Raw genomic sequence first — 25,380 nt, forward strand, 5'->3', positions numbered from 1 at the left:
TTCTCTGCTATATACGTGGAACCAGCGTATATATTACGCCCTATATGAATTTTAACTCATTCTTATAAGGCACCTTCATGTACTTTAATTTAACCGACAGTGTCCGCCTCTTTGAATAAATGGCTTTACGATGCCTTGGGATGAATCCATATTTATATGTTTTTACATAAAAATATGACCTCCCCCCCCCCTCCCCCAAAAAAAAAAAAAAAAAAACAAAAAGGCGGGCGCTGTTATTTTGTCGTTTCTCAAGCATTTACTGACCGAATGACTAATTTACTTTTATGAACCCCTTCCGCTTTAAAAAGGAGTTCTTGATCCAGTTTTGACTTTTCAATGCTTAGTCAAGAAGGTAGAAGAAAGGGTGGGTTCGCATAACTTCCAAGTAGCGACCTTATATCGATTGGCCCATGAATCTAATTAGTCAACGATAATTCATTTCCAAAATTAACCTGGCTTTTGTGGTGAAATATTGGCCTTCAAGAAAGAGAAGAGGAGGGGAAAAGAATGGACGAGAGAGGTTATACCAACGACGAGGAAGCAGTATCTTGAGAATACGTATCAGCAAGATTTTCAAATTGAGATTATTTAGCACGACAAAATTTAAGGTAACCCTGTAGGAACAGTGAATGACAACAGAACCATAAACGAGGGCTTTTCCTTGTCACAGGGTTATAAACTGGGTTAAACTCGGGAAAGAGGGATGACTTTGTGGGAAATAAATCTGAGCCAGCTTCAGCTGTATGCATCATGTAATGACAGTAGGAGCTGATCGCCCGGTGAATTCTTGCATCTTTGAAAGTTTCAATGCAACCTCCACCTGTTCACATAAGTTTGCGCTCATCAGTCAAGGTTTGCAAATAGTGCAATGACGAATTTTAATCAAAATTTCAAGAATATGGACCAATGTTTAGATAGTTTGTGAAAGGTCTTTGGTTCAGTCCTTCACAACGTCAGTACTGAATAAGAAAAGGACAAAACCTTACAAGAGGGGGAATGTGTCACTAAAAATTGAAAGAAAAGGTTAAAAAAAAAAAAAAAAAATCTTACCAGCGGGGCAAGTGCTTCTTGTGAAAGTCTCCCAGTTTTTGATGAATCCTTCTCATATTGCTCAATGTACAGGCGAATAGTAGCACCGACTGATCCAGTTCCAGACAGGCGGAAAACCTACTTGCATTTGAAGAAGGGAAAGGAATAAAGTAAGCCTCATAATAATGACAGACAAAGGAATATTTAGAAGTATTTTGCCTTATTTCCATCAACCATTGGATGGATTTATAGGCATCAAGCAAGGATGAACAGTCTAGATAAGCAAAAAAATAAAAAACATATTACCCCAGTAATTATTTACGATTCACATTCAACTAGGATGTGAGGGCTAACTTTGGATATTAAAGTTCTTGCAGACTTTATGTGTGGATGTCATGCAAGTGATAGATGAATTGAAAATATAAATTCAAGGGAATATACATTCGCAAGTCACAACAATTTGTCTATCATCGACAATTCTGCAAGTCCACTTGATGTTCATTCTCCCAAAAACAGTAAGAAATATTTCAGAAGTAAACTTACCAATCGTGATCCATCCTCAAACAAGTATCGGATGCCCTGATGTGATGATATGGAACCATCGACAGGATCTTTGTATTCAAATTCATCAGCACGGACAACATTCGACACATCTGACCTTACTCCCTTAATTATCCTAAAGAGACGGAGAATGAGATTATTCAGACCACTGATTGATTTGGAAGTCGCCCACGAATGTACAGGTAAATAGTAGACTGATCATTAGAATTTCCATCAAATATCCGATTTCCTACTTAACTCTCATGTCTCAAACGAACCTGACGTTTTATTGCCATAACAAATGTATATTTAGAGATTGACAAAGGATCTTGCCCTTGTACAATGAGCATTACATAATGAGCCGTTGACTTGTTGAACTATTTTGATGGCGATCAATCTCTTGCTTGTCAATCATTCAACTGAGGCTCTTCTACTGAGGTTTTATTTTTTACTTTTTTTTTTTTTTGTGAAATAAGTTTTCTAAGGATATTAGTGCCCATACCTGGCAGTTTATTGAAGTAGATATACATGATTCACGTAAAGTAGACAACAATTTTCAAGCGCCAATAAGATTAGAGAAAACTTTTTTTTTTTGGGGAAAAAAACTATTAAGCTTAGGTATGTGCTTGTTTTAGTCAGAAACGTAACATATGCAAGGAAATACTAAGGATTAGCAGGAGGGAACATAAATACTACAGAAATAAGGCCCATTCTTTAACACAAAACGTACGATTAAAGAATATCGTATCATCCTAAGATGAATTGAGCAATACCTTAAAACATAGGAAAAACACGAAGACAATTTCGGATGAAAATAAATTTTAAAAACCAACATACTATGGACCACAAAATAAGAAAAATAAACAACATACTGATTGACTTCAGAAAGAGACGATTGCAGTTTGGCCAAATATGCCATCAGTTCCTTCGCTGCCCCTGCATCCACATTCTTTAAAAACACAAAAAAAAAAAAAAAAAAGAACAGGTTAAGTGATCCGTGAGATGGATTACAAAAAAGTACAGCAAATGTAATTGTAGCATACTTCATAGTCATATCTAGTATAATAATGACGCCCATAAGTAGCCCAATGCTTGCGAACTATGTCTTCAACTGTTACAAGCTTGTCTCCGCCAAGATTATCTTTGTTTTTATAAGCAAGGATAGATAGCCAGGCCAAAACTGCCCATATTCCATCTTTCTCACGAATATGGTCCGAACCTATTTACAAACAAAATGGAATTATTATGCAATAGAACAAGGATTGAGAATTATTGAAGTCATCGTACAGTCCAGTTAAGCTAACAGCGGATACTTGCCAGTTCCAAAACTTTCTTCACCACAAATTGAACACAGCCCAGCATCCATTAAATTACCAAAGAACTTCCAGCCGGTGGGAACCTGACTCAGAAGAAGTAATATAGAATTATAATTCGTTATGAGGCCCAAAAAAAGTCCATCTAACTACCCCAAAAACATTTACGAATTTCAAGCACGGAGTGACAGTTTACCTCAAAAAATTTTAACTTCAGGTGTTGGGCTACAACATCCAGGGCAGCAGAGGTTGGCATACTCCTATAAAGCATATAGCCCAAAATGTTAACTTGGCACTAATTTTAAGCAATCAACCTCAAGTTGCTAGAAGTACTTTCAGATACAGCAATTGTCACTTATAGTTCTTTAACGCAGTACTTCTTAAGGAAAGCTTACTTTGCATAAACTACTCAGGAAAAGCATGATAACTTCCATAATTGAATGTGTCCGACAAACAACATTAGTCATGAACTTTTCCTGCCTGCAGCTAGTACACCTTTTGGGGAGCTTTTGAAGCAAGATATTATTGATGGGTTTATAATGGCTTTGGATCATCTTTTAATGCCATACTTTCTCAAGATTATAATGCATTTTCTTTCTTAAATTTCTAGACCAATCACATCCAGTGGCAAATAACAGTTTTAGTTCATATATTTCGTATTCACTACTCTCTGGGAGCAGCAAAGTATATACGTTCTCAGTCCATCCTAGTTAAACAGGCCTTGAACACTTGGTCCATTGAACCATCTATGAACTCATGCTGTCCTTTAAAATAAAATGGTGGTAATTAAAATCGATTGAAATTCACAAGATCAACCATGCTTGAGATAACAGAAAAGAGAGCGCTTCCTGTTTTGACAATTGTTTGAATCCAGAAATACCCACCAGAAGTAGATAACCAACAAATTTGAATATTCTGCTTCTAGTATAAAATGCGCAATGAAAAAAAAAAATGGTAGGTTCAGAATACTGGGTAAGCGGAGAAATATATCCTAACAAGGAGCTTTCATCCATTCGATTAACCTACAGATGCATCGTCATGCCCATTAAAACGATGTTATTTCTAATAGCGAGTTTATTTCAAAAAGTTTGCCAGCATAATCAAACGTAATTTTGCAACGACCAATTAGTTACTACAGAATTAATTATTATTAGAATACAAAATTTTAAACCCTGCTAATACCCACATTCTTACAAGCATGTTCATAGATAAGGAGTGCGTGCGTGTGCGTGCGTGTGAGAATGAGAGAGAGAGAGAGAGAGGAACCAAAAACTACCTGGCAACGCCTTTTAAGCCACCAGAAAAGTAGGGTATAGACTCTACAGCATTTGCAGCAATGATGGCCACTGAATCTGACGGAGTAACAAAAAACCTAACAGAAAAAAAGGTACGTGATAAATTATAAGCTGAAATAGAAGATCTGGATATATGATTAACCAAGGTCACTACTGCCCACCTTTTACCAAGTATCATGTTACGATCTGCATCACCATCAGCAGCAGCACCAAACTCTGGGGGCTCACCTTGTGGGTCTGATTTGCCCAATCCCATGCGGTTAACCAACTCCTTTGCATATGTCAAATTAGGATCTGGATGTCCACCTCCAAAGTCTTCCTGTATCAAAGAAAATCATTCACGAAAGTTAAAAACTTGAGCTTTTATAAAGTTTTGCTCTGATGAATGGACTCTGTCAACAAGAAAATAGGACCTTTGGTGTACAGTTGAGTAAAGAGCTTTCTTGTGCGCCAAGCTCTTCCACAAAAATAGGCTTTGCATAAGCTCCAGCAACACCGTGTAGAGCATCGTAGCTTCAACAGATCAAGGAACTCATTTTTCAAGAGAAAGAACATAACCAAAAGGCAAGAAGATTATTTCATGTCACACGCTTAGACAAATTCATTCACAAAATATACCAGAATGTGAATTTGGGAGATGATAGTAGTTTCCTGATGGACTCGAAATCAAAAATTGACCTGTGAAATTGTAAATTGAGGTTAGAAAAAGAACTGGAAAATGCATAGTATGGTCAGAATGTTTAGCTATTCCATGAAAATCAAGATTATCAGTTGTAAGGACTACCGACCAACAAATCAAACCAGCGCTACTTGATAATCAACAACAGAAAGAGCATAAAATTAATTAAAGCGAAGTTTTGCAGCACGAAGTGATTTTTCTAACATTTTGTTCCTTCCAAATTGTGTAGTTTCTCTGGGTCAAGTGGACATAACATAATATCATGCAATACTGCCTTCATATATAAGAGGAGAAAGTAAGACATGGATCCCATATATAAATCTTACTTCATCAATTTGACATAATCACTTGCTGAATCAAAAACCTCAACGTCAAATTGTCCTTCAGGTCCTGTGAAATTTGTAACACCTGTTGTAGCAATATCCACCTGAGCAAACAAATCAAGAATTGGCATGACTGTTCAAGTAATGCAAACACGCCACAGTGTCAGTGAAAATATAAAGGGAAAATTGACAAACAGGTTTTGAACATTACATCAGGCAGATCTTCAGCAATGAAGTACTCCTTAATTGTTTTAGTGTTCTCATAGATCTTGTTAGTAATTCCCTCTGGAGCTGGCCCACCATTTTCCATGTTATATTTAATTCCAAAATCCTGTATTATCAAAACCAAATGAAGATCCAGAGTCAACGTTATATCAAACAAGTTCCCACCATGGCAACAAACAAGAATACAAGATTGTTATTTCTGAATCATTTCATTAACGATTACTTCTCAATGCAAGCTTTAGAAATATCTATTCATGCAATAAGCTTCAAATATCAGATCCTAGAGCCAAATATCATCAGAATCAGTAATGCAAATTTCATTAGTTAAAAATAGATTATAAAGAACAAATGGCAGCACCCACCTCATCAGGACCACCAGGATTGTGACTTGCAGTCAATATAAATGCACCAGTTGCCCTGGATCCCTGTGATAAAGAATAGAATTTTGGATGCAAAAGTTAGGCTTTGAGTCAAGGAAATAGATTGTTAATTCTATTTGTATGTCATCACAAAATTGTACACTTTCCTTTTAAAAGAATAAGCAAGGATAAACAAATGCAAGTTACAGACAGATAACTTACATCAGCTCCAGCTCTCTCACGTATAACAGCAGATACAGCAGGAGTTGAAAGCAATCCATTTTGACCAACCCAAACACCTCTTACTCCATTTGCTGCTGACATTTTAATAATGATCTACAAATTCATCGAAATTATAAGTAATTCACTAAATGATATTGACATTAAGAAGTTAGAATTCAATATTTATATATATGGCTAAAAGGGGACCTGAATAGCTTCCTTTGAAAAATAACGACCATCGCCAGATACAACCAGTGTAGCACCTGCATATTTGCACACAATGCACGAAATACTTCAAACATGCAAAGGAAACAAGCAAAAGGAAAAATAGCAGTAATCAAAATATATGAAGCCGCACAATTTATTTAAAAAACCAGAAAGTGTAAAGTTTGTCACTTTTTTCAATATAGAGATTCATCCCATCAATTAGGTGAAACAATTTGGTCTACCACCTCAATAATAGAAAAAGAGAGCATTCGGCCCCACAGAGCAACAAAGCTTATACATGTTTCTAATATGGGCTTACGAAGGCAACGAATAAACGAGGCGAAGCAAAATCTTCAGGAAGTAAAGAGCAACATATCTTTGGCTAATCTCGTAAAATCTTGCATCAGAAGGAAACAAAATAAGGCTATTGCAAGTTACAACGAAAATAAGGCACGCTCTTGATTATGAGGCAACCTCTGACTTTTTCTGCTGTTAAAGCATTGAATGTTGCCTGAACAAAATTGTGCAAGTAGTGAGGTTCCTTGAAAACTTTCACCTGAGAAGACCGCCAACTAAACTGTTAGATTCATCAAACAACAAAGCAAGGAAAAAGATTTAATAAACCATGTGTAAGTGATGTTACAACAGGAAAAATCTGGTTAGGCCTCTCCTAATGACTCAAATTGCACGAAAAAAGATTATATTTATCATTATTAAATGGACATGATATTTTGACACAAAGAAATGTGCACATACACCGTGTCTGCATTAATAGAAGACGTAATGCCCTGTGAAGACCTAATGCCTTGCAGTTTAAGACTTAAGTTTGCTGACATAGCATAAAAAGTCAGACTTAGCTAAATAGATTGAATTCTTGGCATAGGATGCGGTAAAAGCAGGGAACATTAAAGCTGCATTTACGAACATCATTTATCATCCACTTAGCTTCTTTACAGCCAAAAGTAGAAGGGAGGAAAAAAGAAAAAAGAAAAGAACTTCCAAAGAAACAAAATCATAAAATCATTTCTTTTAATGAAACAATAATTGGAGTTTTGAAGAACAGAGGAGTGTACGAAAAAAAAAGGAAACATCGTCAAATGTGATAACAAGAAGATCACTTGATGTGCAATATTCAATAGACACACATTGGTTTGTACGTCCACAGCTAAGTGTTGATCTAATCATAATTGACACAACGCGAGGAGTTTAACATCGGCAGCAGCCAGCTACCACATCGAATCAGCACGATCGCAAAGAGACTCGAATGACAAGATTGGATCAGAAACAAGAAAAACTAACTATGATCTAGCAAATTCGAAGAAAAAGAGAGGGTCAAATCGAAGAAAAGGTTGGATCAGAAACAACAGAAAGAGTGGCGCAGGAAATGGAGAACGACAGAACATAGTAGAAGGCAACCTTCTTACGGAGACCAGAGGTACCAGGCTTCTGGCCATCGATGGGCCGAGTGCCTACCCGAGCAACCTTGAAGAGCACCATAGCTTCCAGAGCAACAAGAATTGCAGAACCTCAGATTGAAGAGACGGAAGAATGAAAGAGATGTCGTATTAACGGTGGAGAGGGAAGAGAAGGAGGACAAGTGTAACTTGGATGCGTCGTGTTGCAGCAAGAGAGTATAGTGCCCTGAAACGATGCGTGATAAGATGACGCTTGTGAGACCACGAGAATTTTAATATTATTGCGCACGTCTTCGACACATTCGCTTGTTTCGTTTCAGTTTATAGTTGTTTTCTTCCTTTTGACAACGGATTGCTTTATGACAAAGTTGGAGCCTAAACCGAGAGCGCTTCTCGCGGGAATTGACCGAAGTATTTCTATGTATTTTTAAGAGCTTCATCTGGTGAAAATTTATTTATATCTTTCGGGCCCAAAAATAAAATAAAAAATACGCAGACAGAAAAAACGGTCTAACGTATTTTGAAAGTGATTGTGTTTTAAGTTTTTAACATAAGAAATTAAGTTATACTAATTTCGGTTCTTAATATAAGACCTCTTTTGATTTTTATTTTAGTCCTAATTATAAGACCCCAATCCACTTTGTTTTTCATATTTATACATTTTTTTAAGGTAGTCCTTATAATAATAGTAGTTCTAGTTAATAAACCTGATTAGCAAAGATATTTTAGAGAAGACAATACTTATTTATTACAAATAATTAACTTAACTCATTTTTTTAATCTCTTCAAATTAGTTAACTAGCTCATATAATTAGGACCGAAGGTAGTACAAATGCAACTTGGTCAAAATATTATATTAATTGATATTGATATGTTAATATTTGTGGAATGTGCGGCTAGCTGAATTCTTCATCTGCTTTTCTCTCACGCACGTTAAACTATTAAAAGCAATTGTGATGAGCCTCAAGAGGGTGTTTGGATGAGACTAAATCATGGTTTGGAGAATAGTTTCTAGAGAACAAATTTTGTGAAGAATAGATTTTGTAAAAAAGTGATTCTAATAAAGTGAGAGTGTTTAGATAGTTGTTATCAGAAGTATTTTTTGTATGTACAAATTACTAGAAAAGGGTATAAGTAAATATGATAATTACATAAAAAATAGATTTTATAATATATTTTAATTTGAAGGAATAAAATTATTAAATATATAAGATAAATATGTTTTTAAAAAAATGAAAAAAAATTTCAAGGTCAAAAAACAAAAAGAATTAGGAAGAAGAAAGAAAGAGAAATGTGAAGACGTGAAGATTACAGTGATAGGGCTCCTTATTTTGGCTGACAACGTCCATGCTCATTCAAAAAGTGAAAATTTTTTGCTTACGACAAAACCATGGTTTTGATGGCCAAACTATGGTTTCATGACAAAATCATAGTTTCAAAACATTGAGGGATTTTTGGATATTTTTGGAGGCAAACTTTGATTTGAGCTTCAAAAATGCTTTTCTAAGATTTGCCAAACACTCCCTAAGTCTAATAAGAAAACTCAATCTTAAAAGACTGACTCATTAAAAAGAAGAGTCCATTAAACTTATAAACTCCACTACACTTATAAAGTCCTAATGAAAGACTCATAACGTCAATTTCCCTCATTCATTAATTTTTCTCATTTGTCAAGATTAATACAGTCACACCGTTAAGAATTGCCGAGGATAAATGGATCTCAATTCTCTGTTGGCGAAGTGACATCACATTACGCATACACTGGTTACAGACACCACATGAATACATGATATATTTTTTGTTTCTATATTCTACAGTCTCAACCTTTGTTTTTCACTCCAAAAATATAACAATTCACCAACATTCATGTTCTCCTCTGACTACACCAAACTGAACGAGGTTTGAGGGCCATGAAAAGGGAACCAGCCTGTCCATCAATTTTTCCAGAACTACAAAAATAGCATGATGACTCTTTCTAATTTCACTTAATAGTCTCTGTTTTAGAGTAGCAACTAATGACTTGCAATGGGCTTCCACCCAAGTCCTTAAATGTCCATGAGTCCATCCATGGCAAGCACCAGCATGCCCCTCTTACTAGACTGCAACGACTATTCTGACAAGGCCCGGAAATTATCCACCTATTCATGCAACAGTGGCTAGTTTACTGGATTTCTTGATTATTTTATCCTACGACCAACTTGTGGAGAGAGGAAGAATTAAAAAAAAGGGAGGAATTCAAGGACCTCATGTTCCATCTTGCTGGTAAAACTAAAAGGCAAAGAACGAAGAATGGCCATCCAAATTTTATGTTCTCAATTCTGCCTTCAAATGAATGCCATCTTTCTGATAAAGAATGATCAACCATGGGTGCCCAGAATAAGTGGCCTGCTTCGATTTGTCAACTGTTCACTTCCTGTGCTTTTAAACCTAGTTGATCCCATCCCATATATCTTACTCATCCATATTTCTTCCAGTATATCTTTTTCAAGAGCTTTCACTTGGTTGTTCAAGACTTCAAGCACCACCTGCCTGGTACGTCGTCGCTCATTAATCATCCTGTGGTAGATCACAATTTGACAAATGATTGCAGTTAACATCAGCCTCAAGTCTACCAAACGAATAACCGAAACTTGAACAAGCCTAAGGCAATGTTTTCATGTGGTTCAGGATAATTGATATCGTATGAGTTCCATAAACACGTCGATAGTAATCACTCGCCACGTCTCATCATGGGTTGAGTTTTGAAAACTTTAAACTGTTACACAGTACGTTCTTCAAAGCTTGTTAAGCATCTGGTGGCTGCAAGATTATATCATCTCAAGCAAGTGTACCAGGATTGGACAGATCACGGAATGTGCGTCCATAAGCAAACAACGAGGGTTTCCGAGCAATTCCACAGAGCCAAGTCAGCAAGCAACTCCTTCACACACAGTTCGGGAGGCTCCCATGTTTGAAGAATGGTTCAACAACTTGTCCGCTGATTTATTCCTCTTTTTTTTTTGGGGGGGGGGGGACTGCTGATGTATTCCTTGTCTTTTTTTTTTTACCAGACTGATGTATTCCTTGTTGAATCGTTCAAAAGAAAACAAGACTAATGTTTCTCTATTTCTCTCTCTCCAGCATCAAAATGGAACACGAAATTCCTAAGGGTGCGTTTAGACGGATGCCAAAAGTCTGCAATCGACACAACCCCATTACAAACAAGGATACTCCTTTGCACCATTATTTACGAGGAAAAACAATGGTGTTGTCAAATTACTCAAATACATTACAGATTTTTAGCCGTCAACATGTAGCTTGGATTCAAGACCAATGCATGACAAGGAAACTAAGAAGCTCAGAGTGAATAATCCAAAAACACTAAAAATCGCCACATTTACAAAGCTGAGGTAATCTAACAAGAAAAATAAACAAAGAAAGTACCATCCAAAAAGCAACAAGCAGAGGCGTCCCTCATTCACTCCAATACTTCTCATCACCATCCTTGTCATCTCCACGCTCATCATCAGAGCTCTCTTCCATCAAGCTCGTCTTAAATATCAGCACATCCTCCACCGCGACACTTCTAAATAACCCCACATCTGTAGCACCAGACACCATGCTATATCCACGTGACCGTAGATCCAGGGCCGGATCATGCGGCATCGCAAACCCAGCTAAGTAAGCTCCGCCGCCACCGCCATTGCTGTCCTTCTTGCTCTCGAGCACTGCTTTCTCAGCCGCCCTCATCGCTTCTCTCACCTTCTTGTTACCAGGGTCCCACAAGTACCCCAAGCTAGCACTAAGGTCCAACGGACCCATCTGAATGCAGTCAACCCCATCAACGGCCGCGATCTCACCAGCCTTCTTCACCCCTTTCTCCGATTCAATTTGACACATGATCAGCAGCTCGTCCTGGTAATTATTCAAATACCCTTCATCGATCCCGTACCCTGATGCCCTCACAATCGGGTGGGCGGAGCCGCGAATTCCCGCGGGCGGGAACCGGCAATACGAAACCGCTTCCTTAGCGTCTCTCGCGCTCTCAATCATTGGGAACATGATCCCCTGTGGACCTAGATCGAGAGCCTTCTTAGTCCAGGTGGGGCAAGTTTCGGGAACCCGGAGAATCGCGGCGGTTCCGGCGGCAGCGAGTGCATGTAGGCAGGGCAGCGCATCAGAGATGCCGCCGTGACCGTGTTCCATATCGACAACAACAAAATCGTATCCGGCGAGACCTGCGATCTCGGCAATGGTGGGAGAGAAGGTGAGGAGGAAGAGGCCATAAAGGGATTCGCCACTTTGGAGGCGAGATTTGAGGTTCTTAGGAGATGAGAGGGGGTAGTTGGATGTGAGAGAGGAGGAGGAAGCGGTGCCATCCGCTAAGGACTTGGGAATGGGCGAAACACTGGATCTCGTGGAGATGGAGATGGGTTTTGGACAGTGGAGAGGGAAGGAAGAAGGCGACGACGATGTGAGGGGCGTGAATTTGAATTTGGAGGGTGCGAGCAATTGAGGGTTTCTGAGAATGGAGGAGAGGGATGAGCTCGTCGATATAGTTGCGGCCATATCCATTTTCTCCCTGTCTCGGAAGAGCCTGCTCAGTCTGTGAAGCTCACTGTAGAGTATTGACGAACGACGGCTGAGGCGGAGCAGTTGAAGAAGGCATCATTCCCTGCATTAGGATGAGAACTTAAATTTTGGTCATATATTCTTTATATTGGAAATTCATTCACATTTTTAACTTTCGAAAAAGTTCATTGTTACTAAAATAAATTGGTATAAAACATAAAATATAACAGGAAAACTTGGAATTTTGCAAGTCTGTTTTTAACTTTAATTTTAATTTTTAGCATGATGATTGACGATGAATTATAGCAATTATTTGATTATTATTACTCACTCTGTTTTTGTTGTGGTGTGGGATATGTTTCTCTAATCAATACATTTTTAATTAACATTATGAATGAGTATGAGAAAAAGTATGAGATGACTGGGGAAAAAATTATAAATGACAATGAAAAATGAAATATTAAATTATCACTTTAATTTTTCTTTTAACAATTATTTTGTTATATCTAAGCATGGTTGGCTCCATATAAATTCACAATATGAGATGATCGGGGAAAAAATTATAAATGACAATGAAAAAATGAAACATTAAATTATCACTTTAATTTTTCTTTTAACAATTATTTTGTTATATATCTGAGCATGGTTGGCTCCACAGAAATTCACAATATAATATTTTAAACACCCACACATATGAAAACGCCAATGTCGAGTTTAAATCTCGAACATTAACCAGCTGTTACTCGGATAACTTAATGACTAAATCTCGTTTGATTCTTTTTTTTTTGCCTGAAATCTCGTTTGATTCAACTTAACAGCCATTAAGTGCATTACTATGATCACTTGGCCATGAATGAAGGCACAGATATGATAATTTCAGCAGAGCGTAACGTGTCTAGATTCACTCGTTTGATTGACATTTTGCGTGGCGAAGATCTAGAACGAGCAATTACGAGTCCTGGGGTAAGATGAATAACAAGAATTCAATTAATTTCCCAGCATTATTTACACAAAGAATTAAGATCCTTTAACCATATCTGAAAAAAGAAAAGGAAAAAAGAATCAATTGTTATTAAGTTAATCCTCTCCAATCCATAGCTAATCCCTCTCATTATTTACACTCTATCTCATATATTTCTACATCACAGACAAGAGAAAAGAAGGAATAACAAAACCAACATTAGCCCCAATCTCCCTCTCCAGGCAGAGTAAGCCTAAGCCTCATGCATGGGACGTTTTCCACGAGGGTCAATTTCCCGAGCGCTGGAGCTTGTTCCCGGTGTTGTTGCGATGGTGGTATAGTTACTGCTTGAGTCAGAAGTCCGAGAATCAGAGTCAGCACCTGAAGTACCAGCTGCGGTAGAAAATGTGGAGCGCCTGCGAGGTCTTCTGTATCTGGAACCAGGCGCTCCTGGTCTAGTCGGCTCATCCATGTGGCCCGGCTTCTTCGACAGCATCACCACCACGCGCCGCATGCTTGGCCGGATATGTGGATCCCCTTGAACGCATAGCAGACCCAGTTGTATGCACATTGCTACTTGATCTTCTGCTGAACCTGCTATTGCAGGGTCAACCATTTCTAAGCTCCTCCCTTTCTTGTAAAGCTTGTATGCCTGAACAAAGGCAACAACACATTATTTCTTAGATATGTCTGATATGGAAACTTCATTCACAGCTCTTCCTTCACACATGAACACAATACTTAGTTCATTTCTTTCCCAAATTAGGATGCTAATAATTTCATCTATTATCATATTAAAATATTTTTCAGGATTTTTTTTTCCGGGGCAGAACAAACGAGCAAAAGGCAAATCCTTTCAGCAACTAAAAAAGTTAATTTTCTTTTATTATCGTGTAAACTGTAAAACCTGACAACTAGGATTATTGGAATAACTTTTTTGCCCGGGAGGGTGTAGGGCAGATAAGTTTCTTGGAGGCTTCTCAAGATGCGATTAATCTGGCTGTTGAATTTTCTCTACCCAAAGGCTTTGATGGTAGCAAAGTCATAAACGCTATGCACGCATGAACGCGGGACGAATAATTAAGTGGGGTTTGGATTTTGGGGCTTATATCCTTTTCAGTGCTGGTGAACGAATGTCACGCGGTTGTGACCCACCATGAGCATAAATTAATCAAACAAAAAAAGAAAAAGGTTATTGGAAAACCGGAAAGGTCAAAGAGCCTACACCTAAAACCTCATAAAGAAGCCAAGACATTGGATAAATCAATCTTACCCAATCAAGGAGATTATGTGCATCCATCTCAGGGCTAAACATTGAGTTTCTTTGGCCACTTATCAGCTCCAGAACCAAAACCCCATAGCTAAACACATCTGCCTTCACTGATAAATGCCCATGCATCACATACTCTGGAGCCATATATCCACTGTATATTCACAATTTTATAAGACACAAATCTACTTTATTCACATGACCATGCTAACTTCATTTTTAAAAGAGAGAATGACAAATATGGACCTGATAACAAAGTTAATCTCAGATTGGAACTTCTCAAAATCTGTCAGTTCTGAAATATGAGATACTGAGTACTAAAATTTGAGAATTTAAGTTGTTATGAGGTCCCGGTTTGATGTTAACCTTTTCATGAGGTCTTAAATTGTCATTCAACCTTTTTTTAAAATAGTTGACTAATCAATAGATGTTTTGATACTATTCTTAAATTGTCAACAATGAATCTTGGATTTGCTGCTTATTTCTCAAAGTTTGGTGGGGTCCTGTAACCAAAATTTGTTTCCATCAAGCAATATCTAGGGAAGAGGTCAAAGTTGAAAAGCATACTTGGTGCCAGCCACCCGTGTATTGACGTGAGTTTGATCCTCAGGGAAGAGACGAGCCATGCCAAAGTCTGCAATCTTGGGCATCCATTTGTCATCGAGCAAGATATTACTGGCCTTGATGTCTCGGTGGATGATGCAGCTGTGCGAGTCTTCATGAAGATAGAGTAAGCCTCTTGCTATGCCTGTGATTATGTCCAACCTCCTTTTCCAATCCAGCTGCTCTTTTCTGTGAGATTCTGCAATTAACAAAAAAAAAAAAAAGCACGTTTTCTATCAAACTCTCTGTCTAACAGCCGCACAAAAGAATACGGATAGCACTAAATGTTGACTTGACAGGCATAGACTCTGCAGGCCAATGGTACAGAGGCAAGGTCCAACAATAGCAAGATAACACTTCACAAATTTTATGCCATTAGCCCTTGCCCTTGCCCTTGTGCCTAAAAGAAACATTTTTTAAATATGTTCCTTGCACCAAGTACTTGTATGAGAAAATAAAAATTTCTTGGAATCAGTGCATCCCTTCAATTGCGTGGAACTCATAAACTAGTTTATACTGACTCCTTACACGAGCAACTGTTACATTATACTCCTCCAATCCTAAAGATAAGACCCCTATACTAGTGTGTATAAAAGTTTTATATCAAGGACTGGAGGAGTATTACATATTCTTGACAACTCCCAACAACAGATAGGGATATCTACCAAGCTTTGTTATATCATCCATCTAAAGTTGTACCTTTTATGATTATAATAATTTGTGGCCTACCATGAAATTTTGAGATCAATCAATCACAATCTTTCTCAGCGTCACTTCCCATTGTAAATTATAGCTTAACCGGATTGAGTGCGGGGAGGATTTTTTTTTTTTTAAAAATCCTGTTTTCTTCACAGAAATTGGAAAACCAAATTTAATCTTAGTGGTTAGCCAACAGCAACATATGAATTTTTGGGAGAAACACACACACACACACACACAGAGATTGAAGGGCTTTTTCTTCTAATTTGAATCATGATGGATGTGCAAAGACCAGTCAAAAGGGGTGTTTGACTTAGCACAATTTTATCTACGCAATTAATGGATCCATTGAGGAATTCTATTCATGCAAAGTCAATTTCTTAACTCTTAATCTTAAGTGCAGCCGCTTTGGGAGTTCCCAGGAAATAATTTGTTCAAAGAGTGCAGAAAGGAAAAGAAGATGGATAGGAGGATGGAAGGCCTAAGGTTTACGGGGTTGTTACTGATAACGAAATTGGACATTAAAATTTCAGGAGTCTGCGATAAAAAATACCGCTTTTTGATTCTATGGGAAAAGCCATGGAAAAGAGGAATTAGTTCGACCCTAATAGAGATTTCAAACGTAAATACCAAATCGCCAGTCAGCCTGCCTAACTGAAAACGGGTTTAAGGAAAACAACCCATTCACTTCATCGGTGGTAGAATTTGGACCCAGAGGTTAGCTTAAGCAATAAGCAGGAATTAAATTTAACTCCTCTCAATTGAGGAGGTATAGAAAAAGAAAATGAGAAAGAAAGATAATATGAGAAAAATTCTACAAAAAAGAATACCAGGTTAAATATCTGTGGGCCAAATAATGTTTTACATTTCAAAATCTGAGATAAGAAATGCAAGTTCTGTATGAATTTTCAAAATAAATATCATCTCAGCGGATATCATTCATCTATGATTATTGAACAGAAGAGGAACAGAAAAACTTACTGAATAGAAGTTTGTCAAGGCTCTCATGAGGAACATACTCATACACAAGTAGCTTCTCTGTGCCATGGGCACAATAACCCAACAAATTCACCACATTCCGGTGCTGCACACGAGCCAACAACTTGGCCTCATTCATGAACTCTTTGTTCCCTTGATTTGAGCTTTGCGATAACTTCTTTACCGCAATGTCTCTTCCATCGTCCAACTTCCCCTGCAAGTGAAAAAGGGAAAGAAAACAAAAGAAGAGAAAATCAACAGCAGTTGGAATAGGTCTAAGGATCTCTGTTTACCAGGTAAAAGCACCCCCCCCCCCGGGGAACAAAAAATCTCATTTTCTGTGGGACATTTTGCAAAACATTGAAGCTTCAGGAATTGATCAGCGAATTCCTTGCATCCAATCTTGATTGGGCGGAATAAAACTTTCCAAAATTTCAAAATCGTCCAACCCCTCTTAGAGTTTCATAAACATGAAAGATTGAATCTTCCTCAACCATTGCAAGAAGAATAAAGAATTCTTCCCGCTCAATTTTCTCTGTCCCGCTTTACCTAGCAACCAAGCATAAACAACTGGGGAAATCCATCCTGGATCGTACCTTGTAGACAGGTCCAAAACCTCCCTCACCAAGCTTGTGATGAGAATGAAAATTTTTTGTAGCAGCAAGTAAGGTTTCATAGGTAAAGATCTTTTGTTCCTGGGCAGCAATTCTCTCTAACTCTTCTTCGTTGCCTCCTTCTGATCAAACACAACCGAACAAAAGCAGTGAGGCCATCCGAATCAAATACCTAACGACCACAAGGTGCAATGAAACCAAAAGAGAAGGAATCAGATTATATTCTTCACCTTTACTAGAACCGAGTCTGAAGGGTTTAATCAGATTATGCAGAAAACTGAGAGATTTGGTCATGTTGCTTTTGCTTCCCAAAACCAGCCCATGGAACAAAAAACAGAGGAACCCCCCCAATGAGAGTAGTAATCACCGTGCGTTCTGAAATTGATTTGCCGGGGGAAAATGAGAACTGGGGTAGAGGACGGGAAAATTGGATACTATGAAGGAGAAGAAGAGAGATGAAGAGAGATTGTAGAGTAAGAGAACATAACAAAAAAATGTGGAAAATATGAAAATGGAAGCGTGTTTAGTGACCCAGGGACGCCTGCTTGACTTGGTGCTGATGCTTGCCTTTATGCCACGAGGCCGCAGAACGGGTGGAAACTAGAAGAAAAGTCAAGGCTCACAATTCACTTCACATTAATCCCCCCGAGTAAAGAGAGAACAGCCTGTTACTTTTCCCGTCACTACCAAATGCCGCAAAACTTCGTCGTTGTCCCCCATGAAAGCTCCTTCTCGTCAACTCGTCCCTGCTTAGAATGCTCATCTACCCGCGAGCCTTAATTCTTCTTTGGTTCGTTTCTACTTTTTTGTTAATTGTGTTCCCCTCTATGCTTTGCATCGTATTATAAATTTGCAGTATCGTTCAAAATTTATACCATGTGTAAATTTACACATGTTAATAAAATTAGTTAAGTTAATTATTTATAATAAATATAAATAAATATTGTCTTTTTTTTAAATATTTTTATTAATTATGTGTATCAAAAATGTTGTTTGAAAACTCTTTAATATGTGTGATCATCACATGGATGACTTGGAAACAAAATAAATAAATATTAAATATTAAATAAATTAAAATTTTATATTTAAAACTAAAATAAATATCCAACTAACTTTTTTATTAACAATAAAAATAGTACTACTCTGGTCTTAAATACTTTTTAAGTTAATTATTTATAATAAAGGAGTATTATACTTTTAATTAAATGTTAATTATTTGTATTGGTCATGTATTCGCTCGGATTCGTTTGGGTGACCGAATGTTGAGAGGCAGCAAACTGTCCTGGTTTATGTATTCTTTTAACTCCGTAAGGTGAAAACTTAATTAAAAATTTCGATGCTATGACCCATGCGTAAATTATTTTTTTTTAATGCAATCCCTATCAAGAATAAATGGTGTTGGGTTGAGTTGGTATTTTACGGAACCATTAAGTATTAACCTTATTAGCTGGCCATTCCACTATCTTCCAATACTTTTCTCCATAACTTTTTGACCGCTAGCAAAGCCAATCAAACTATTTCAGTCCAAAAAAAAAAAAAAAGCCAATCAAACTATATTACTCTTCCGGTCCTTAATATAAGACTTATTTAACTAATTTAATTAGATTAAAAAAGTTAAGTAAGTTAGTTAATTATAAAAAATGTGACACGTTTTTTTCTAAAATACCATAATCATCTTTCTTAATATCCCATCTTTCTCTTCTACTTGATTATAGTTGAGAGAGTATCTATAGAGGTAATTTAGAGAAACTTGATAAATATGAAAAATGAGTCTTATATTTAGTACCAAAACCAACTCAACAATTGAGTCGTATATCAAAGACAGGAGGAGTATCATTTATTAGCACAGCCAAAACCATTTCCAAAGCAATTTAGTAACTTCATGATTTAAAGGACCTACTTAAAACCATCTTGGCATATTTCAACATTAAAAGTTAAATTAGTTGGCAAAAAAAAAAAATATATATATATATATATATATAAAGAATTTAATTCGCATGACAGATAATTGTCTTAAGATGGCCTTTCATTTAGGCTATTGTTGATCAGCTTTCCTTTCCTTTTTTTTTTTTTTTAAATAGTGAATGCCAATGAGCAAGACGTTAAGAAGACATTTAAAAAAAAAAAGTTTTAATATGACATTCAGTGCCTTGCCTGCTTGGCCACTGCTAAATAAGTTAAGCTTAATATCTTCGTCAAATCCCACTAACAGTATTTTAAAAATTAATTGAAAAATTTGGTCCGTCTCTCTCATTTGACTGAGTTTGTACAACGAAGCAAGGCTTCCAGGCCCTTCCTTCTCACGCCATATGAAATGCCAACCAAACAACACAGCGCCATCTGCAATTTTTTCCGCAGTATTTTCTGGACTCACCGCTGCGGGTTGCCGGGTTGGTGGCCTATGTGATTTACTCCATTCCATTTCATGCAATCATAGAAAAATAATGATTGAATTTCAAAAAAATAAATGAGTGTTTGACAAGTCAAAATCTGTTAAAATCACTTATGTATTATTTTTATGTTATTCTCCTTTTTATATATGGCCATTTAATTGTATCAGAGGATCATTAACCAACAAAAAAATCCAGAGAAAGGGTTAAGTGTTTGATCCTCCCGTTCAAGGCCTAATTAGGAATAACCCTCCCGATCACATTTTACATATTTATATAGATAGACTCGAATTTGAGAACCCGTAATCATGTTTGCTGGGCCATAAATTAAGTGGGCCAGGCCCATATAGACAGGAACGAGGTGAGTCCACAACATCAGGACAGTCACAAGCAGAATGGGCCGATACGGTGACCCAAAGCCCAAAGGGATATTCATTTTGGCCCGACGGGAGAGGAGACGTCAACTCAGACATACAAGCACGCAACCTCCATGAAAGAACTTACAGAGAAAACCTCCCCTGCTCAAGACCCTGCGATCACATCCTACTTTCGCATAACTTGGTTTCTTCTTTGAATCGATGGCCCTCACTGGTTGCTCGCCCATGTAATTTCCTTCATTTTACTTAAAATATCTGCTTGTAGTCTTGACCAATATTGTGTTAATGTTTCATTTCAAACCCAGTCCAAGAATGTTAGCTCACTACTAAGATCCTGTCTACCGGAAGTAACTACAAACCGAAATCTTATAATTGAGACCGGAGGTAGTATTTTCGACGGCGATATATGTTTCTGGGAAAGTGTTCTCCTTGAAGGAACCTGTTGTTTTCACTTCCACCGCATTCAAGAAAAAAACATACAAGTATATGAACCTGTTGTTTTCTGCCTACCCAAAAAATTGTTTTCTTCTTGAAGAAAAATCAACTGTGAAAGTAATATTTGGCTCTGATCTCAATTTTTTAGTGCTCTGCAACATCCATCCAAATCAAAAGCCACAGTGCCCAGATTACTCCCAAATAACAAAAACAAACACTCACTTTTTTATATAATTACAAAAATGAATACATGTAGTATACAAGTGACTCAGCTCAATTTTCCCTCTCCGAAATAAAAACAAACTCTCATATGATGCAATAATGCAAAAGATGAGACAAAGGGACAAGAAAGAGGCTCCTTACCTCTCCTTTTTCCCTGCTCCCCAAAAAAAGATTTAAAAGTTGACAAAACTAGTGGGTCCTAATTCTGTCCGTCTAATAAACTAATGCCCTATTTACCTGGCACAGCAACATTTTGTTGGATCAATCCAGCTCTGCAAAGCCAGGCCTTTCCTCACAAAATACAATTTGACAGGGTGGCTTTTCCTCATTAGCCTTCACACACATACTCTCATCATCCTTCTTTCCCCTAGAAGGTGATGATGGACACAACCAAAGAGATTCTCAATCTCTTCAGTAGACCCCACCTACCAAAGAATAAGTGTACCAAGTGAAATTATAAATAAATACATAAGCATGCAGAGGTCAGTTTGAGTTTCACTAAAAATGAACCTGACATGCCTATATATTTGTTCATAATTTACTCAGGTTACTTATCTTTAGCAGGTTGAGACTACCTAAAGTTCTCGACGCAACCCATAAAAATTTGGGTTTACATGGACAATAAAACGAGGATTCAAAATAGAACAGAAAATGGCAGGCTCCATTTTGTTGTCCACCATGATTCAAACAGACCATACCCGGATTCTCCCTTCTCCATCAGGGAAGAACTTCCGCTGGCATTTTTTTAATGATAAAAATGAACTGATGCTTTGGTGTTCTATATGATGCATGCCTGATTTGCAACTTGCCGATCAACTCCAACGTGGCAAATCTGCATTTAACAAGGGCTTAATAAATCAACAAGTTCTGTCCCAATAAATAATCAAGAGAAAATGGCGTTCCAACGAAAAGGAAGATTAGGAATTTTACCTCTTTTTAATGTAGTGGCTTAGCTGATAATAAACTTCTTTAGGAAGTAAGATCGCTCATATTCCTGACTCTAACTTCGACATTTCTCAGATCACGAAGATGTTGTAAAATTTCTTGGAGAAGGTCTAGGCCTTTGTCCCCTTTTCTCAAGGAGCTCATACAGTGCTTAAGGAACTCTCTGTCTGCTTCAAGTGCTTGGAGTCTCTCGTAAACGTTATCGATCTCTTCTACTACAAGTTTCTCCTCCTCCAATTCAGCCTTTTCTGCTGAACCATTTTGCAAGGAATCAAAATGCAGTCCGTTCTCCTTACCATGAAACACCCCATCTTGGGCTTCTGCATCAACAATTGCATCAAAAAGTGGAAGAAGTCTCTTGGCTTTTGGAACCACGATTTTCTTCCCTTGATGATGCTTACCATTGATTTCCTCTGCATGACCATTTGCAAATCCATTTACCTGATCTCTATAATCGTCATAATCATGGAATCCATTCCCATTCTCAACACAAAGATGTTCTGTGGATTTGATATCATCAGAATCATGTTCTTCTTCGTAATTCAACTTCACCAGCTTTTCTTCCAATACTTTCAGCTGCTCTAGAATTGATACCCTCTCTTCCTCAAAGCTTGACAATGATTCTTCCAAGTATAGAACACCATCCACTGGGGTGTTTTTGTTGCTGCTGATTTCTTGATAGTTGTAGAAGCCGTTTTCTTCCTTTGCTTCATGATTAAGATCAATAGATAGTCCATCACTCTCTCCTGCATTGCTACAACAAGGAGATGAAGTTCTGCTTCTTATTGTGCAATCCCTTCTTGACATCATAGTTTTCTCTCTAATTTCGTACTCTTGAACCTTCCTTCGATATGCTTCAAGCTCCTTTTCAAGCTCTTGGTTCTCTTTCTCCCTCTTTACCATAAGCTCATTCAGAAGCTGCAAAGCCTCTTGATCGTACTCAGATTGTTCTTCCATCATCCTTTGGTACTGCAAAGCTTCCATCTGCATTGCCGCTTTCTCTTCCTGAAGCCTATTTATCATTGCCATTGTCTGACTGGCCGCTATGGCAGATGCACTCCTCTCTTCTTCTAGCTCTGCGTATAGAGCATTTAAAGCCTTTCTTTCAGCCTTCAATGCTGATTTTAATTTCTCAGTGGTTAGCTCACCACAATCAATGTCGCTAATGACACTTCCATCCAATGAATCCTCTGCTCCGGATTCTTTCCTCTCAAGTAGTAGCAATTTCTTGTGTAGCTGATGAAGATTCTCAAGAGAAGTGGGTGTATCAGGAACTCTCTCATCCTCATTTTCAGAAGTGGGGGTATCTGGAACTTTCTCATTCTCATTTTCACTAATCTCCAAAGATGACAAATTATTGTTTTCCACTGGTATCTTTGGTTCAATCACCATGGTTCTAAATTCTACAAATTCTTCCTCGTCTTTGTCATGACCTAATCATATATTTGAAGATAGATAAACTCAATTAAAAACTTCTGTATTAGAAAAATAAAAGTACAGACTCATGGAAGAAGATAGTAGATAGAAATTCGAGCCTCGCCTTTTTCATTTTGATTTGAATCCAAGAGAATATCTTGGCTTTGAAATTCATCCACTGGTTCATGTTCAGGAATTTCAGTCCCAATTGAGACATCTGCTTCAGATTCATCACCCTGCATTTGTGCCGCCTCTTCAGATGCTGCAGACATGGCCATATATTAGAACTGTGTATGAAAACCAAGGAAGACAATAACCACAGGAAAAAAAAAAAAGGAAAAGAAAAAAAGGAGAACAGAGGAGACATATTATTACAACCTGGAGAAATATTCGTACATGTTTCTTCTCTTGTTTCCTTGTTTGCTTCAACATTATCAACCATAGGTGAGTCTTCTTGGTGCTTCTGCTCCAAATTTTCTTCTTCTTGAAATCCTGAGGGTTCCTCTCTGGTTCTTACTTCAACTGATTCAAGCCAATTGATATCGGAAGCCTCTGTACTCTCACGAGCTGGAGATACTGCCTCAGAATTCACCGAAGTATGCCAATTCTCCATAGCTGGTTCAGCTTCTGCATCACCTTGCATGTCAAAGTCCAAAATAACATCTTCGTTGCTGTCAATTCCATGATCTCCCACATTTTGATTTTGGTTCTCAATAGGGATCAATCTGCAATCATCACCATGAATTAAAAATTCCAGATGCCGAAGTGAAGTTCCCTGAGTTTTCTCGTCAGTTGCGGAAACTTGAGCTGAGGACATGTCGCAAGATTGATCATCTTTGGGGATATTAGGATTTTGCTCCTCAGCGGCTTCTTGTTCTTTATCTTGATCCCAATCCAACTTGTAATCTTGATCATCCATAATCTCCTTCAAATTATCACAAACAGAGCAAGCACAAGTGTCGTCATCCTCCTCTCCCCTTCCAGCTGAACCCCCGTCAACATCAGAGACCATGTGACTTTTCTTGTTTTCTTCAGTGCTTCGTTCATCTTCATGGTGATCAGCTGCAAAATCCAATCTGATACGATCTGAGAGACTATCCTTATCAAGCTCTGCATCAACCCCACCTTCTGTAATAAAATTTTTCTTCTGTTTGGTATAATCCAGAAAGCTCAAAGAAGGTTTAATCAGAATACAAGGAGAGTAGGGTCTGCTGTCCAAGCGAACGCCACAGCAAGAACAACTCAAACTTTCCTTTTCATCTTCAGTTCCCGTATCATGAGCATCCTGAATCATACCAATCTGCTTCATCCATGGAAAGAAACCAAAATTCTTCGAAATTTTGACGTAATCTGTCTGAGATGAGGATGAGCAATCCTCACACATATCCTCCGATTCAGCTAGTCTCCGATGAGTCGAGCAGAAACCCAGTTTGGAAATCTCAGAGGCATGATCATCGCACACAAGATCTCTCAAAGAATTCCTGCTGTTGCCGGGCTCGATGATCTGATCAATCCTAGTGCACCACACACAAGGTCTTTTGAGGCCAAAGTAATCGGCGAATTTCAATATACAGAAAGAAAAGAGAGAGTTTAGTAGAAGAAGGATGATCAGAATCCACTCCAGGATGGCATAAACGATAACAAGAGTGATTTTGTTGGTGTTTCTATGCAACATGGTAGCAAACTTGTTGGCAGCCATGGATAGATGATGCTGTGTTGTTGATATGTACAAAAGAAGAAAAGACTTGGAAGGAAAATCAGATAAGAATTGAGTCAAGTGTTGCAGAGACAGAGAGAGAGGGGGAGGGGGTATGGGGGAAGTGAGAGAGAGATTAGCACAAAGTTTCAGAGGGAAGAGAATTTTCAGACAAGATGTGCAAACTTTTATTGTGGGCAGAGTATAACACAAGCGAAGGAAACTGTTTAAGTTTTATAAGAAGTAGCTGTATGCTTTTATTCATGCTGAGATTATAATTAGCCACGGCTGGGTTCAAACCTTTTTTTTTTTTGGGGGGAGAAAGTAAATAGAATAATGAATACATTCCATATTGATCTCATATAATTTCATGGTATTTAATAACATGCTGACAACTAGAAATAAGAGGGGACTGAGTTTAGAGAAAAAGAAAGAAAGGAACTTAAGTCAAAGAAATTTAAAGAATGTTACTCCCTCTTGTTCTAAATATAAAACTTATTCTGTAATGTAATTTACACTATAAAATGGGTTTTATATTTAGAATCGGAGAAATATGTTTTTTGGGTATATATATATATAAATATAAATGTATATGATAGGGATTCTGTTTTTTGGT

At 37.6% G+C, this 25,380-nt stretch overlaps 4 protein-coding genes across 5 annotated transcripts; all 4 read right to left on the reverse strand.

Moving 5' to 3' along the window:
- Positions 1-521: 521 nt before the first annotated feature.
- LOC114724894 (phosphoglucomutase, cytoplasmic) lies at positions 522-7,896 on the reverse strand. 2 transcript variants are annotated; one of them, XM_028911347.1, is made up of 19 exons: positions 7,798-7,896; positions 7,609-7,696; positions 6,667-6,748; positions 6,193-6,248; positions 5,986-6,099; positions 5,767-5,829; positions 5,391-5,510; positions 5,183-5,283; positions 4,796-4,855; positions 4,591-4,690; positions 4,339-4,496; positions 4,159-4,254; positions 3,079-3,142; positions 2,887-2,968; positions 2,613-2,788; positions 2,442-2,518; positions 1,573-1,705; positions 1,051-1,167; positions 522-820 (listed from the first exon to the last, which is right to left on the reverse strand). In XM_028911347.1, the coding sequence occupies exons 2-19, from the start codon at positions 7,687-7,689 to the stop codon at positions 749-751; spliced, it is 1,752 nt and encodes a 583-aa protein (XP_028767180.1). In that variant the 5' UTR covers positions 7,690-7,696; positions 7,798-7,896; the 3' UTR covers positions 522-748. The 2 variants fall into 2 exon arrangements, with proteins under 2 accessions (XP_028767180.1, XP_028767182.1); XM_028911349.1 differs by lacking the exons at positions 7,609-7,696; positions 7,798-7,896 and adding an exon at positions 7,338-7,497.
- Positions 7,897-10,613: 2,717 nt separating this feature from the next.
- On the reverse strand, positions 10,614-12,283 carry LOC114724806 (2-keto-3-deoxy-L-rhamnonate aldolase-like). Its single transcript, XM_028911262.1, has one exon. It carries the CDS (start codon positions 12,159-12,161, stop codon positions 11,061-11,063), a length of 1,101 nt encoding a protein of 366 aa, XP_028767095.1. The 5' UTR covers positions 12,162-12,283; the 3' UTR covers positions 10,614-11,060.
- Positions 12,284-13,122: 839 nt separating this feature from the next.
- On the reverse strand, positions 13,123-17,745 carry LOC114724805 (putative receptor-like protein kinase At4g00960). Its single transcript, XM_028911261.1, has 6 exons — positions 17,514-17,745; positions 17,266-17,405; positions 16,673-16,883; positions 14,957-15,191; positions 14,393-14,543; positions 13,123-13,771 (listed from the first exon to the last, which is right to left on the reverse strand). The coding sequence occupies exons 1-6, from the start codon at positions 17,575-17,577 to the stop codon at positions 13,373-13,375; spliced, it is 1,200 nt and encodes a 399-aa protein (XP_028767094.1). The 5' UTR covers positions 17,578-17,745; the 3' UTR covers positions 13,123-13,372.
- Positions 17,746-20,687: 2,942 nt separating this feature from the next.
- Positions 20,688-24,958, reverse strand: LOC114724878 (myosin-binding protein 2). Its single transcript, XM_028911332.1, has 4 exons — positions 23,447-24,958; positions 23,193-23,330; positions 21,638-23,085; positions 20,688-21,539 (listed from the first exon to the last, which is right to left on the reverse strand). Exons 1-3 carry the CDS (start codon positions 24,765-24,767, stop codon positions 21,677-21,679), a joined length of 2,868 nt encoding a protein of 955 aa, XP_028767165.1. The 5' UTR covers positions 24,768-24,958; the 3' UTR covers positions 20,688-21,539; positions 21,638-21,676.
- Positions 24,959-25,380: the final 422 nt, after the last annotated feature.

Source organism: Neltuma alba, unplaced genomic scaffold, assembly GCF_004799145.2.
Source record: "Neltuma alba isolate B1F8T4 unplaced genomic scaffold, ASM479914v2 tig00012201_pilon, whole genome shotgun sequence".
Classification (NCBI taxonomy): Eukaryota; Viridiplantae; Streptophyta; class Magnoliopsida; order Fabales; family Fabaceae; genus Neltuma; species Neltuma alba.